At 42.0% G+C, this 13,886-nt stretch overlaps 1 protein-coding gene across 5 annotated transcripts in view; it reads right to left on the reverse strand.

The window, feature by feature from the left end:
• IQCH (IQ motif containing H) overlaps positions 1–13,886 on the reverse strand; it is a 255,954-nt gene that overhangs the window by 20,373 nt on the left and 221,695 nt on the right. For 4 of the 5 annotated variants that reach the window (XM_017851105.1, XM_017851104.1, XM_017851106.1 and 1 more), the window contains one exon: positions 8,495–8,665. The exons of the other annotated variant lie outside the window; for it this stretch is intronic. In XM_017851105.1, the coding sequence (XP_017706594.1) occupies positions 8,495–8,665 (171 nt within the window). The remainder of the gene's footprint in view (positions 1–8,494; positions 8,666–13,886) is intronic. 5 annotated transcript variants of the gene reach the window in all.

Here is a 13,886-nt window from a genome sequence, read left to right on the forward strand (position 1 = left end):
CTTTTGGTGACATGCTCCTCTGACACATGATTGGGGGAGCATGTTTTTCTTCAACATTTACATCAAGTCCTGTGTCCGAAGGTCATGTCATCAATACCGCCAGTTAAGGCTGCTCATCCTAAATGCAAGTAGAGTCTACATCTGCAGATGTGTTAGGCCCCCACAGGCTAATACATCTTGAGTTGTGTACCCACCTTGTAGGGTCCCATTTGTAGCCATTGGGATTTTTCTAACAACAGAAATCTGATTTGACCCTCATATGCCTCACAGCTGTACACTGTCACCCTGACCTATCATGAGTTGTTCCCTTGGTTGTCTCCCTTCCATGACTGGGAGTTTTCTGAGGGCAGGCGCTGTTTGGGGGCAGTCGTGTTTGGTTTCTGAATCTCTGGTTTGGGCATGATACCAGCACAGAACAGGCACTCGGTGTTTATTACATAAAAGAGAATGAATAAATGAAATAGATTAGGTGGATAGCTCTTCCCTCTTAAGAGACTCTTCAAAGGATAATTTGAATTCAAGAAATTTAAGTAATTCAAGAAAGACACTGCCCGTTGATAAATACTTTGGGGAAAAAGCAGGTGATTATTACAAGGCACAGGGGACAGTCACGCCATCCTTAGAGGAGGACAACTCAGGGCAGTTGCTCTGGGTCTTGCCTGCTGGAGGACAGCATGGCTCTGGTGGACTAAGCAGGAATAATTGGTGGGGTAACAAGAACTGGCTTGGAGAAGTTCTGGCCCAGCTGGCCAGTGTGTCTGGAAGGGCATGGCCACCAGGCCTGCTCGCCCTGCCATACCAGGCTGGCCATGCTCTCACCTTCACACTGAAAAGCCCAGAAGCATGGGTTTTTGCACGTGGAAGTGAACTGTAAACACTCTTGAATTCCATTGTGGTTACTGAGCATGTAATTGCATGGTAATTGCCATGAATTCACAAGATAATTCCAAGGTTATTTTTGTCTTCTAAACTTGTCTGATGCTGCCATAGTATATAAAGAAAAACCAAGACCAGGCCCCAGCCAGCAATAGAGGTAGGCAGGCAGGCATGTGGTAGCACGATCTAGCAATACTATGTATCTTGGCTCCAAAGCACAGCAGAAGAGCTTACTGTCCAGTAGTACATGATTACTAGACAACATGTAAGGGCAGGTTACCCTGAAGTTTCTTCTTCACTAGAGATGCAGAGTGCAACTCCCCCTCCTCCCAGACCGGGGCTTGCGATGCATAAAGAATCTAAAAGAAGAGCCAGCATATTTGGTACGTGTCTCCCAACCTTCTTTTCCATAACCATTTATTGCCTGGAGAGTTAGAGGTGAGGATACAAGCATAATTCTGTAGTGGAAAGAGTGGAAAGGTTATATGAAGTGAGAAAGAAGTTCAAAACCTGATAAGGCCACTTACTATGTGTGTGATCTTGAACAGATCATTGAAATTCTCTGTCTTCTGATGATTAAATAAGCACCTACTGCAGTGCCTGGAACCTGATAAATGGTAGATACTATTTTTGCTGTCATTCCTTTGAAAGGATTTTGGATCTACAATAAATGTAATTTCCTAGGCTGTTTTTCCCCCTACTCTTCCCCCTTCTCCTGGGATTCTGAACAGTATCACCAGATTAATCATTTTCCCCTAACACAGGTTGGTCAGTGTCATCCTTCTACTCAGAAATATTCAGGCCTTTTCACCTTCAAGGTGAAATTCAGACCCTGGTGTGGTGGGTAGACCTCCCCAAACTTGCTCAGTGCACCCTTCCAACTACTTCTCCTGCTCCGCACTTCCCCAATTCTGTGCGCCAGTCCAACTGGTTCATTGCCTTTTCCTAGCAGACCACAGGTTTCTTTGGACTCTGTCCCATCTACTAGGGGACGTCCTCCCATCCTTGCCAGTTAGTAACTGTTCTAGTCTTTAAGGCAGGATCATGTTCTATGTTTTCAGTAAAGTGTTCCCTGTCCCTGCCAGTTCACAGTCATTTCCCCTGAGAACTCTGGCAGCAAGCTGAAGGTCTGTCACTCAAATGGCATTTAAATGAGGCCTTGTGGTATTTCCTTGTGTATGTTATCTATTTTAATAGCAACATCTCTCTCTCTATGGCCTTTCTTTTCAGCTCCTTAAGGATAGGGACTTTGTCAAGTATCTTTGTCTCCTGATGCTTGGTGAAAGTCCTGGCACATATTAAGTGCTAAATAAATGCATTAGAATAATACTTACAAGATATACCTACTTTTTAGAAGACTTAGCCAACTGCACGGTTTATACAGGAAAAAACTATCAATCACCTAGGGTTGTCTTATATCCAGCCTGATAGCACAAGTGAATAACATAGGAGTATTGAGAGGAGGATTAGGTGAGAATATAAAGACCTTGGAATAGTGTCTGGCACGTAGTAAGCTCTCAATGAACGTTAGCAATTATTTTCACGTATTAAACTAAATAGTTTCAAAGATAAGGTCAATTATTTAAAATTAAAACTGACCAACTAACCAATAAACCTTTTCATCGGAAGGTGACTTGAATCAGAAGACCTGGGCTTTGCTATGTACCACCTTTATGACTTGGGCAGCTCACTTAAACTTGCTTAGCCTCAGTTTCCTATTCTGTAAAATGGATATAATAATCCTTGACATTGATTTCTTGGGGTTATCATGGGGATCAAATAAGCTCATGTATAATTAAAGTATAAAGCATTATACAAATAGAAAACATCATTATTAAAAGGTTGATTTGTAAAAACTAGTCTCTTCTGATGCTGTACAATTTATCTAGGTTTGACAAGGATCAAAAAAGAAATCATGATTTGGAAATATCTATTGAAATTAAAACTGGTTATGTCCTTTGAGACAAAATTCCACTTTATGGTATATATTCTAAGATATATCTGAAATGTGCCAGGTGATATATATACAAAGTTATTCACTGCAGCACTGTAATAGGAGAAAACTGGAAACAACCCAAAAATCTACCCATGGGGTAGACAAATTATGGCACATCCATGCAATGGAATAACATGTTGCTGTAAAAAAGAAATGATACTGCTCAGGTGTCTGAATCTGAAAAAAAAGAAATGAGAACATTTTTATGAAGTGTTAAAGAAAGCTCTCCAACGAAAAAAGTGAGATTCAGAACAGTATGTATTGTAGGCTACATTTTGGGTATAAAAGGGGGAAAAGGATCACCTGTATGTGTATTTACTTGTGTATATAAAAAGATGCTCTGAAAGGTTATATAGACACAGAATGGAATGGTGGTTATATATATTCTATAATATACTATATATACTATTTTTATATATACTACCTAACATATCATATATATACAAATATATATAATATATATATAAAAAATATATATATATATTCTTTGTAGGGTGAGGTGGGAACTAGTCAATGGGAAAGAGGTTTGTCAATGTGTGACCGCTTCCACCTTTTGCCTTTTGAACCATGTGAATATATTATGTATTTCAAAAAATTAAATGAGAACCCCATTAAACTTGATTTGGAAAAGCTGCAGATGTATATTTCATGCCTATTTTTAGTGTGTGAACTGTTCATTTTTTAAAAAAACATAGTCAAGCTTTTCTACATGGTTCGTGGTATAAGTGACATGCTCTTTTCCATGCTCTGTGTTATTTGCTTGGAAATCTGTGCTATGTATAGGAAACCATGTCCAGTTACATGTCCTTTTTAAAATCTAAGACTCCTCTATGAACATCCAGTCTATTTAGTGCTTCTGTGTGAGACTCAGAAGCTGAGGCTGAGCTCAGAGCAGACAAGAAGCCAATGGATAATGGCAATATTCCTGGAGACAACCTCGTCACACTGGGAAATACATCCTCCTTTCAAAGAATAGCTTTCTCAATGGCCTCAACAAGGGACTTCTTTAGGGGTGAGCACAGGCGATGCAAGGCATGTTAGAACACGTGACAGTTAAACACAGGCCGAGGTTAAATCTTGACTTCCCTACTCGCTTGCCTACTGACCTTTAACAAATGCTTAACATCTCTTAACCTTGCCTTCTTCTCTAAAAATGAGCATACTAACAGCACCTGCCTAATATATTGGACTGCAAAAAGATTCTTGGAAAGCACTTAGTAAAGTACTTGGGGTGGAGTAAAAGCTCTGTGTCCTGTGATAAACCGGAGCGCTTAGCTACTCACCCTTATATCCTCTGTGCTTAGTAGAGTGCCTGGCACAAAATAGGCATTGGGTAAATATCTGCAGAATTTACTTGTAGTTGATTCTTGCTGAAAGTAGTAACTGATGGCTAAGGTAAAGGCTGATGAGAACTTAGAATATAACCTGTTACAATATTACTCGTTTCTAAAAGATCCTGCAAGAAAAAGACCTCTTGAGTGAAGGCTGTAGTATAGAGGGATGGGCCCTTCCTGTGTCCCCATACAGGAGATGTCCCTTCCTTCAGCCATCCACAACACATGAGGCTGCCGGGGCCAGGCTTGGTGCAGTCCTTTCTATAGGCCCCATAAAATCAAATCCCCCAAGTGACCTTGGGGATCATGTAGCCCTCCTTTATTTTACACATGAGGAAACTGAGGCCAGAAGAGAAGATCAGAACTCATGATCCCTAACTCCCAGACCAGTACTCTTCACTCCAAATTTCCACTGGCCACATTTGGAATGGGTGAGAATTTCAGAGGTTAGCCTTTTCTAGTAAAACAGGAGAAAAAAATAAAAGACAAAATATTCTTGGTAGAAGTCTAGTCTTATTAAACTACCTTTCTAAATCACAATCTAACAAGAATGCTTCAAGCTAAATAAAGGAAGCTCAAAATACTCCTTTTCACTGGAGAATATAATTTTGCTTCAGCCACAATTTAAATTGATTTAGTTCTGAGCACCAGCACTTGAAGTGTGGAACATACTCTATTTTCGCCATGATACTTGTTTTGACAGTGATGCATTTCAGTTGACATAGTTGAAATCCTTATGCAATAAATCTCTGCCTGAAAATTAATCATGTTTATAATATGCTGAGAATTAATAACACCCATTGCTCAAATCATTAACTTAAAAAAGGAGCTTCCAAAATCTGTTCTCGGCAGTAAGGGACCACAAATAAATGAATGTTTGATAAAATAATCCAAGTAGCAGTTTAACAAGCGTAAACTTGAATGTGGCTGCAATAACACAGAACTATTGTTTAAGGGTTGGCAGAGGCTGATGAGGTTCTTATTTCAGTTATGAAGCAGGCATCCACATGCATAATGAACAGCTCTCTGAATTATTAATGTGTTGCTTATTTAGCCTCATCTGTCTAGAAGATAATGTATCCTAACTCTAATGAGTGATTGGTTTTGTACATAATTACAGTGGCAGCAGTAGCAGGGAAATGTGTGCCTTCAAAGAAGGAGTTCTAAAAATAAAGTCATCATATAAACTCTGTTGTTGTTGCATTCTATCAAAATCAAACCCGAAGCATTTGAGAATTTATAATAAATTACAGGAGACAGAATCATTATTAACATCATAATTTAACACAAAAGGTTTTACTTAACCATTCATTATAGATCATGTGCTGCTAAAATGTGTATAAATGACTTGGGTTGTGTTAGATGTTTGCAAAGATGTTCCCTTTTGGACACTCACCAACCATGGTATGGAGGGTCCAGAAAGAGCGAGGAAGAGTGAAAACTGACAGAAAAGGGTGGTGATTGATGCTGGTTTGGACAGAACATTAATTGAAAGTTAAAACACTGTTAGGTGATTCCTTTTCATTTCTAAAACACGCACGTCTGCGATTTATCAGGTCTTGTTGTGGTTCTTTGTGGAGGTCAGTGAATCAGAAACCCATTCACCTGGTCTAAACGGGTCTGAGTGACAGTTCTGCCACCTGTTTCTGAGATGAGACAACAGCTCTTCCGAGAGTCCAGGAAGGTGTTTGCTTTCCTTCTATAGAGCATATTATTAAAGAAAAGAACCCACACTAGAAGCATTTTATAGGCATTAGTTCTGAATGTGCTCTGATTATCATTGTGGTTTCATCTGTTCATTTTCTTCTCCTTCAATCTTTTCAGTCCTTTGAAGGAGGCTGTCAACTGCCTGATCATAAAATTGACAGCATCATAGTCTCTTCACACTTGTTCCGGAAGCTTCGATTTGCTTGTGAGTTGTACTGTGTATGCATGTGCACATGCTTCTTTTTTAAAAAATCGCTGATCATGTGTGTACATATGCACAGGAGGGTGTGTGCACAACCCAAGCATAGTGGCACCAAGGTGGGAATATCTGTTTATATCTTTCTAAAATGAAAAGCACTTTCAATTTATTCCTACATCAGAAAACCTGCATCGCTTTTCTCCAGTGATTGAAGAGGCATTTGCCTTATTGAAGATCATAATGCCTCCCTTTTGTGTGCATGCAGTTCCTAAAAGTGTTTAAGACTTGATCACAGAAGAATGTTGCCTATAGCTAAGAATGAAACCTATGGGCAACATGGGGAAAATGGGGGAGTGCTTCTCATTCAAAGCACAACTTCTGCTGATAGCCTTCTGAAGCAACATACTTAAAAGCTGCAATTGTCTTTGGAAGTCTTGCTGAATACCATTCTGCTTCCAGCTTTTTATTTTATTTATTTATTTGAGATAGAGTCTCACTCTGTCACCCAGGCTGGAGTGCAATGGCACGATCATGACTCACTGCAGCCTCGACCTCCGAGGCTCAAGTGATCCTCCTGTCTCACCCTCCCCAGTAGCTAGGATTATAGGCATGCTCCACCATGTCTGGCTAATTTTTGTATTTTTGTGGAGACAGGGTTTTGCCATGTTGCCTAGGATGGTCTAGAACTCCTAGGCTCAAATGATCTGCCCTCCTCGGCCTCCCAAAGTGCTGGGATTATAGGTGCAAGCCACCACACCTGACCCCCAGCTTCTTGCAGAAATGGCATAGACTTAGGCCAGAAGGACTCAAGTGTCACTGCTGCCTCTCCCTCTAGCATTGAACATAGGGTCTCTCAGGTCTCTTTGGTGAGGATGGAGGCCACAGGTGGAGTTGGACATGAAAGCCTCTTAGCAAAGTCCTGGGTCATAATTAAAAGAGGTCTGTTTCTCCTCTCTAGCCCAACTCTGCTTCTTTTCTTACTCAGGAATGAAATCAAGGGGATTCCTGTGAGCAAGGTTCTTCCTGGTACCTCACTGAACAACTGGATGAAGAAGAGGGGAAGGAGGAGGCTGCCTGTGCCCCCCAAGACATCAGGTACCCTCCTTATGGTGACTGCAGAGATCCTGGGAAGAGTCAGACAAAGGTTATTCAAATCCAGAGGTGTCTCCTGGACCCAAAGGGGTTCACCAGAGAGGAAGGAGACCGCTTGGAAAAGGTATCTCTGGGACACTCGTGTTGCGTCCCATTAATCACTAGAGTTCCTCTTTTATCTGTTTGACATATTTGGATTTCAAGTAGAGTTTCATTTGCCAAAAAGTATGAAGCCCACTTTTGTAAGGAAAGGCCAAAGAAATCCTCTGGCAGCTGTGAGAGCAGTGTGGCCAAAGAGTCCCCAGGACACTCTTGCACAAAGGGCATCTGGTCCCCTTGGCCTTTGTTCTCTGTCTCCATGACCAACCTAGCCTGTTCAATCAAGCGCCCACTGTCTCCACAGGGCTATGCCCTTTGTTACTCAGCGTGCTGAGGTTGGTAACCTGCAGCCAGCCCCAGGACTCTGGCCCCAGCCCCTTCACCAATGGAGCTAGTGACGAGAAGGGTAGGCGGCAGCTGTGGCAAGAGGCGGATCATGATGGGGCTCCTTAACCAAGCTGGGAAGTGGGATTTTCCTGAAGATCACAGGAGTCCATTCACAATCACACACAAGGGAACAACGTGCTCAGACTGGTTTTTCACCTTACTACCTTGGCTACCATGTCTGTTTAGGTGGAGGGGACAGGCAGGGACAGGGAATCTTAAGAGGAATACAGGTGTGAGATGGCGGAAGCCGAAACTAAGACACCATCTTTGTGGAGAGAGAGGAGGGGTCAGGTTAGTGGCATTTTAGCAGCTAGACTCAACATGCCCTGCTTGCTGACTGGATGTGGGGCTGGGGGTTATCTTATCAGCCTCTGGCCTCATCCACTAACAGGAAGTACAGGAGGAAGAAAGACGAAAGGGATGCAGTTTTGGATATGTTCTATGGAATTTTGGACCCACGAATCTGAAGCTCACAAAAGAGACTTGGGCCAGAACAATACGGGTTTTGTGCGAAACAGCTGGTAGTTGAGGCAATGGGTGTAGGTGTACCCGCACAGAAAAAGGAGAGGAGAGCCCTATGCTCTTTCGCATTTCCACAGATTGCAGCTTCATCTGGGAATGGCTTCTCCCTTTCCTCTGACCAACATATTCGCATTTCCAGACCCTGCTCACACAGGTCCAGTGACTTGCCTGAGGCTCTCTCTTCTTCCTGGACTCAAAGAGCCTGGCTCCTAGACAGACCTCAGGCAGTGGCAGTGGGTGTTGCTGAACACCGAGAACCTTCAGGAAGCATCTCTTGCTTACCGGCATTGAGAGCGCACTAATGCGGTTGGTTTTCTTCCTTTCCTTTGGAACAAAGCGGGGCACTTCCAGGGTGCTCAAACTGCAATCCAGATGGCCGTTTGTCAGGTATAAGGTGAGTTGAGTCAGGGCCAGCTGGTCACTATATGCGAGGTTAAGGCCCGTTGCCCACACCTGATTAAAACAGGAGTGGCAGAAGTGAGGGTGAGATCAGCAAACAGTAGCGAAGGCCCCACCTCTGCCCAACCAGGCCAAACAACATCAGACTAAGTGAAACCAGTGACCATGTGTCTTAATAGAGTAGACGTTTTTGCTTCTGTTTCTACATTGTTCAACTGAGAAATGGAGTCTGATTCAGAAGATTCAACGTTCTTGCGGGAAGTTACAGAAATACTTGGTCAAGACAATCTGACAGAGATGCCAAGCCTTGAAAAGCTCATGTTGACTTTGATTTTTCTGCCCATGGCCTACAGGTCAGTGCACATGGTCAGTGCCAGGTTTTCTACTGAGAAAATGAGACTGGACAGAAGCTTTGGAGGGTGGGGAACTACAGTAGAGCAGAAAGAGGGGAAAAGAGTGATGAATATGAGAAAGGGCAGTTTGCCCTGATTTTGGAAAAAGCAGTGACAGCCCCTCTGGGAACCTCAATATGATATTTAAGGGAAACTTATGGTTGGTCTCTAAGTCTTAGGTCTATCCCCATTTTCTCATGAGAGTGAAGGGTAATCTTATTTTACCAATCCTACAATGTCACAGTACTCTCAATTGTCAATTGGTGATAACACCTTATCCTAGCTGTATCACAGTGTTATTAGAAGAATACTATGATGCAATAAAAATAAAAATTCAAATGCTTTAAAAAATAGACCTTAGTTATAAGTTAATGTCAACTGCTAGGTAACTGAGTAATGTCCATTAATTCGTTTGACAGGTATTTACTGAGCAGCTACTATGTGCTAAACTGGCAATGATAAAAGTAGGTCATGTGTTACTTCTTCCCTCTCCTGTGGCAGATCAACGTTAATTGCCCTTGTCATCCTCCACCCCCACATTTAATCCAGAAGCACCCCTGGAATCCTTCTCAGTTCAATGTTCAAGGCATATCATCATCCTAGTCACTGGAGAGTCAAAGGTAAATAGGCATAGGCCCTGCCATCACGAAGGTGGAGACAGGCTGGGCACGGTGGCTTACATCTGTAATGCCAGCACTTTGGGAGGCCGAGGCGGGAGAATCACCTGAGACCAGCCTGGCCAACATGGCAAAATGCCATGTCTACTAAAAATACAAAAGTTAGCTGGGCAGAGTGGCGTGCACCTGTAATCTCAGATACTTGGGAGGCTGAGGCATGAGAATTGTTTGAACCTGGGAGGTGGAGGTTTCATTGAGGCGGGATCACACCACTATACTCCAGCCTGGGTGGCAAAGTGAGACTCCATCTCAAAAAAAAAAAAAAAGATGAAGACAGATGGACAGATACATACATATCCAATTAAACAATACAGTGTTATATGTGATAAAATAATGGGGTGGAACAAAGTACTATTGAAGCAGAAAGAAAGGACAGACTGGGTTTGTCTAATGAAGTCAGGGCTGCATCATGAAGGTGACATTTGAGCTTTAAACAAGCAACAAAAACACGACTGGCCCCATGTATCAAGTACCTACAGTTTTATGAAGCTGGGTGCTTTATAAATATCTTGGATCTCTGTGGCAGCCTAAAAAATAACAACCCCATGTCACAGATGAAGAAACTGAGGTTCAGGGAGGTACCCAAGTCCATTGAATTAGGAAGTGGTGGTGTTGGGATCTGAATCCAATTCTACCTGACTCCAAGTCTATGTTCTTCCCATTCTCTGATCCTGGCCCAGCCAATCCTTATCCTGTGTAACAGTTCTCCAGTGAAATTAAAAACTAAAGTTGCAGAGGATCAGAACATGTTTGTGTTTAATATAAGACATGCCATGAAAATGTCTTGTGGAGAAAACATGAAGTATTTCTGGAGTATGCTGTAATTAGCATAATGCATTTTCACTGTAGGAAGTTGGAAACTAACACATTTTCATGAAGACTTGATTAAACAGTTTTTCCTCTTAGAAGGCCTACATTTGCCCCACTCACCAACTCTGTGTGTTAAAATACATAATACATCTGCCCTAGAGTGGACTCCTTTCAAACAAATCTAGCAGTGAGTGACTCGAGTAAGCATTGAATGTAAATGGCGTCATTATAAGGATATTAAGAGGTCAAGCTGTCAAGGCCCCTTGCTAAACTGAAGCTAATTTCAGGAGTCATATTCGCACAGTAATACCCTTTTATAATAGCAAATAAATCACATTTGCAACAATTGTTAAAAACTAACTGCCAAGTATCTGTTGCAGTTGTAAATATCCTATTTGTCAACTTAAATATTTCCTGCTGTATGGCATGAAATGTAAACCAGATGGGGACAGCTACTTTCCCTTTATGTGAGAAAGTGAACTTGCTATTCTTGCATGTCAGACTTTTTTTTCAGAGTTTCTAGTTTGAGGTTTTAGTGTCCTTGATCAAAGGGAAACATATATAACAAACATTATTAATATTTATGTTAATAATATTAATGCTTTGGTAATTAGGATTTTAATAGGAAGGCAGCACAGTGTAGGGGAAAGAGTGAGAACCAAGGAGTCAGAGAGCTTAAATCTGGACCTCACAGTGGGAACTGCAATGAGTAGGTTAAGCTCTCTTAATCTAAGTGTAAAAGGAGCAAAATCTCAGTATCCTTAAGTGTAAAAGGAGCAAATGATAGTGCTGACAGGGTTTTGTAAAAAAATAAATGCGCATAAAATTGCCTTATAATTATTTTTTATTTTATTATTATTATTTTTTGAGATGGAGTCTCACTCTGTCACCCAGGCTGGAGTACAGTGGTGTGAACTCGGCTCACTACAACCTCCGCCTCGCAGGTTCAAGCAATTCCCTGCCTCAGCCTCTGGAGTAGCCGGGATTATTGGCGCCTGCCACCACGCCTGGTTAATGTTTTTGTATTTTTAGTAGACATGGGGTTTCACCGTCTTGGCCAGGCTGGTCTTGCACTCCTGACCTCGTGATCCGCCCACCTCGGCCTCCCAAAGTGCTGAAATTACAGGTATGAGCCACCACACCCAGCCTTTACTGAACTTTATCATTTATAATGCAGGCCGGGCACAGTGGCTCATGCCTGTAATTTCAGCACTTTGGGAGGCCAAGGTGGGAAGCTGCTTGAGGCCAGGAGTTCGAGACGATCCTGGGCAACATAACGAGACCCCAACTCTATTTAATAAAAATAGGGAAATAAACAAAATTAAACAAAGTTCATTACGGATGCTTTTTATGATGACTAAACATTTCCTTTCAGAGCAGATTCTTAGGAGGCACGTTGTCCGTTGTCTATGTTAGCTATTAGGTCACCCCTTTAATAACTGTTTTCCCCATTGGCAATTGTTCTATTGAACTTCACAACAACTTAATCCAGTAGGTGGGTAGGTTTGTGCAAGGTTGGTATTACTCTATCTCCATTTTACGGATGAAGATACTGAGATAAAAAAAGCAGCCTCATAGTTTGCCTAAGATCATACAGCACAGACCAGAACTCTGTTTCTAGAGCTGAAATACTTTTGCTTCCTCTGGCTGCCCTAACCCCTTGGTTCTCAAAGGAAACAGGAGGACAAATTTTCTTCAGCCTTTTCCTCAACAGCAGGCTTGCCTGATTTGCTCAGATAATTGTACTGTTCTCCATCTGGTCTTTCCACTGAAGACACCGCCTGAGGCATGCTTGTTTTGTGCACAGGGGTTCCTATCTCCCCCTCTAGACTGTCAGCCCTTTAGGGGATGCTGCCAAGTCTTTGTCTTCCTGCAGCACCTAGTGTCTGGGGCAGGGCACACAGCAGGGTGCATTCGCAATTCCAGTGTTTCACTGTGAACTCCTCCTCCATAACTTTCAGGGAATGAGATCCAGGTGGGTCACTTGAGGCTGGTTTCAGATTCAAATGCAGCAAATATTCACTGAGCACCTCCTCCGTGCCAGGCCCATGTGTTCTCACACCTCTCATTTAATCATATTCTTGTATTTTTAGTAGGGATGAGGTTTCACCATGTTGGCCAGACTGGTCTCCAACTCCTGACCTCAAGTGATCCACACACCTCGGCCTCCCAAAGTGCTGGGATTACAGGCATGAGCACCGTACCCAGCCCATTTAGTCCTATTCTTGATTTGGGACTCTGATGTTAACTTTAGAACCTCATCTCTCAGCACTAGGTATTCTTGTCCCACTTTAGGTGAGCAATGATGGGGGCCCGAACAAAGCATTATGAGTGGGCATGGGAGACGTGGATGAATTTGAAATGTTTATGTGGTGGCTTTGACATGACTTGCTTATGACGACTTATAATAACTGGCTTGACAGGTTAATTGATTAGATGCTAGGGCGAGGGAAAAATATCACTGAAGGTTAGGGCTGGAAAGATCCTTAAAAATCACCTAATACAGTCAGTTTATAAATGGAGTGATTGTGGCATGAAAAGTGAAGTGGTTGCCCTAGGTTGCAGAACCAGGTGTCAAAGGTGAGTGATGAGAACCTACGATGTCTCAGCTGTCAGTCAGAAATCACTTATTGCCAGTTGTTTGACTGATTGATGATATTCAAAGGTCATTTTGTTAAAAATGGTTAGAACGCTACCGAGGTTTATATCAAGGTCTTAAGAGCACAAGGAATATAAAAATAATGATCTCAGCATTACTTATATTACTGAAACACTGTTGCTGTCCAACATTTTGGCAGTGGCTAAAATGATTATGACACATCCAAGTGATGGGATAGTCTGATATAATTAGAGACAGTGGTTGTGAGTAACCTTTGATGATTTAGGAAGATGCACAAAACAGCAAGAGGAGGATAGAAAGTTACATAAGCAACATGACTTCAGCTTTGCAAAACTAATATATGTAGAAAAGACTAGATGAGAATATAACAAAATGTTACCAATGTTAACATTAGCAGAATCATGATAACTGCAACTCTATATAGACTTTCATGTATATTCTAGATCTGCTCTATCAAATATGGTAGCCACTAGCCACATGTGGCAATTGAGCAATTGAAATGGTACAAATACACACCAGATTTTGAAGACTGAGGATGTAAAAAGAATGCACAATATCTCATTAATAAGAAAGTATTAATAAGATAATAATAAAATCACTGCTGCCTTGACCTCCTGGGCTCAAGCGATCCTCCCGCCTCAGCGTCCTGAGTAGCTAGGACTATAGGTTTGCACCTCCAAACCCTGCTCCTCTTCTTCTTCTTCTTTTCTTCTCCTCCTCCTCCTCCTTCTTTTCTTCTTCTTCTTTCTTTTCTTCCTCTTCCTCTTCCTTCTTCT

Source organism: Rhinopithecus bieti, unplaced genomic scaffold (assembly GCF_001698545.2).
Source record: "Rhinopithecus bieti isolate Rb0 unplaced genomic scaffold, ASM169854v2 scaffold_31548, whole genome shotgun sequence".
NCBI lineage: Eukaryota > Metazoa > Chordata > Mammalia > Primates > Cercopithecidae > Rhinopithecus > Rhinopithecus bieti.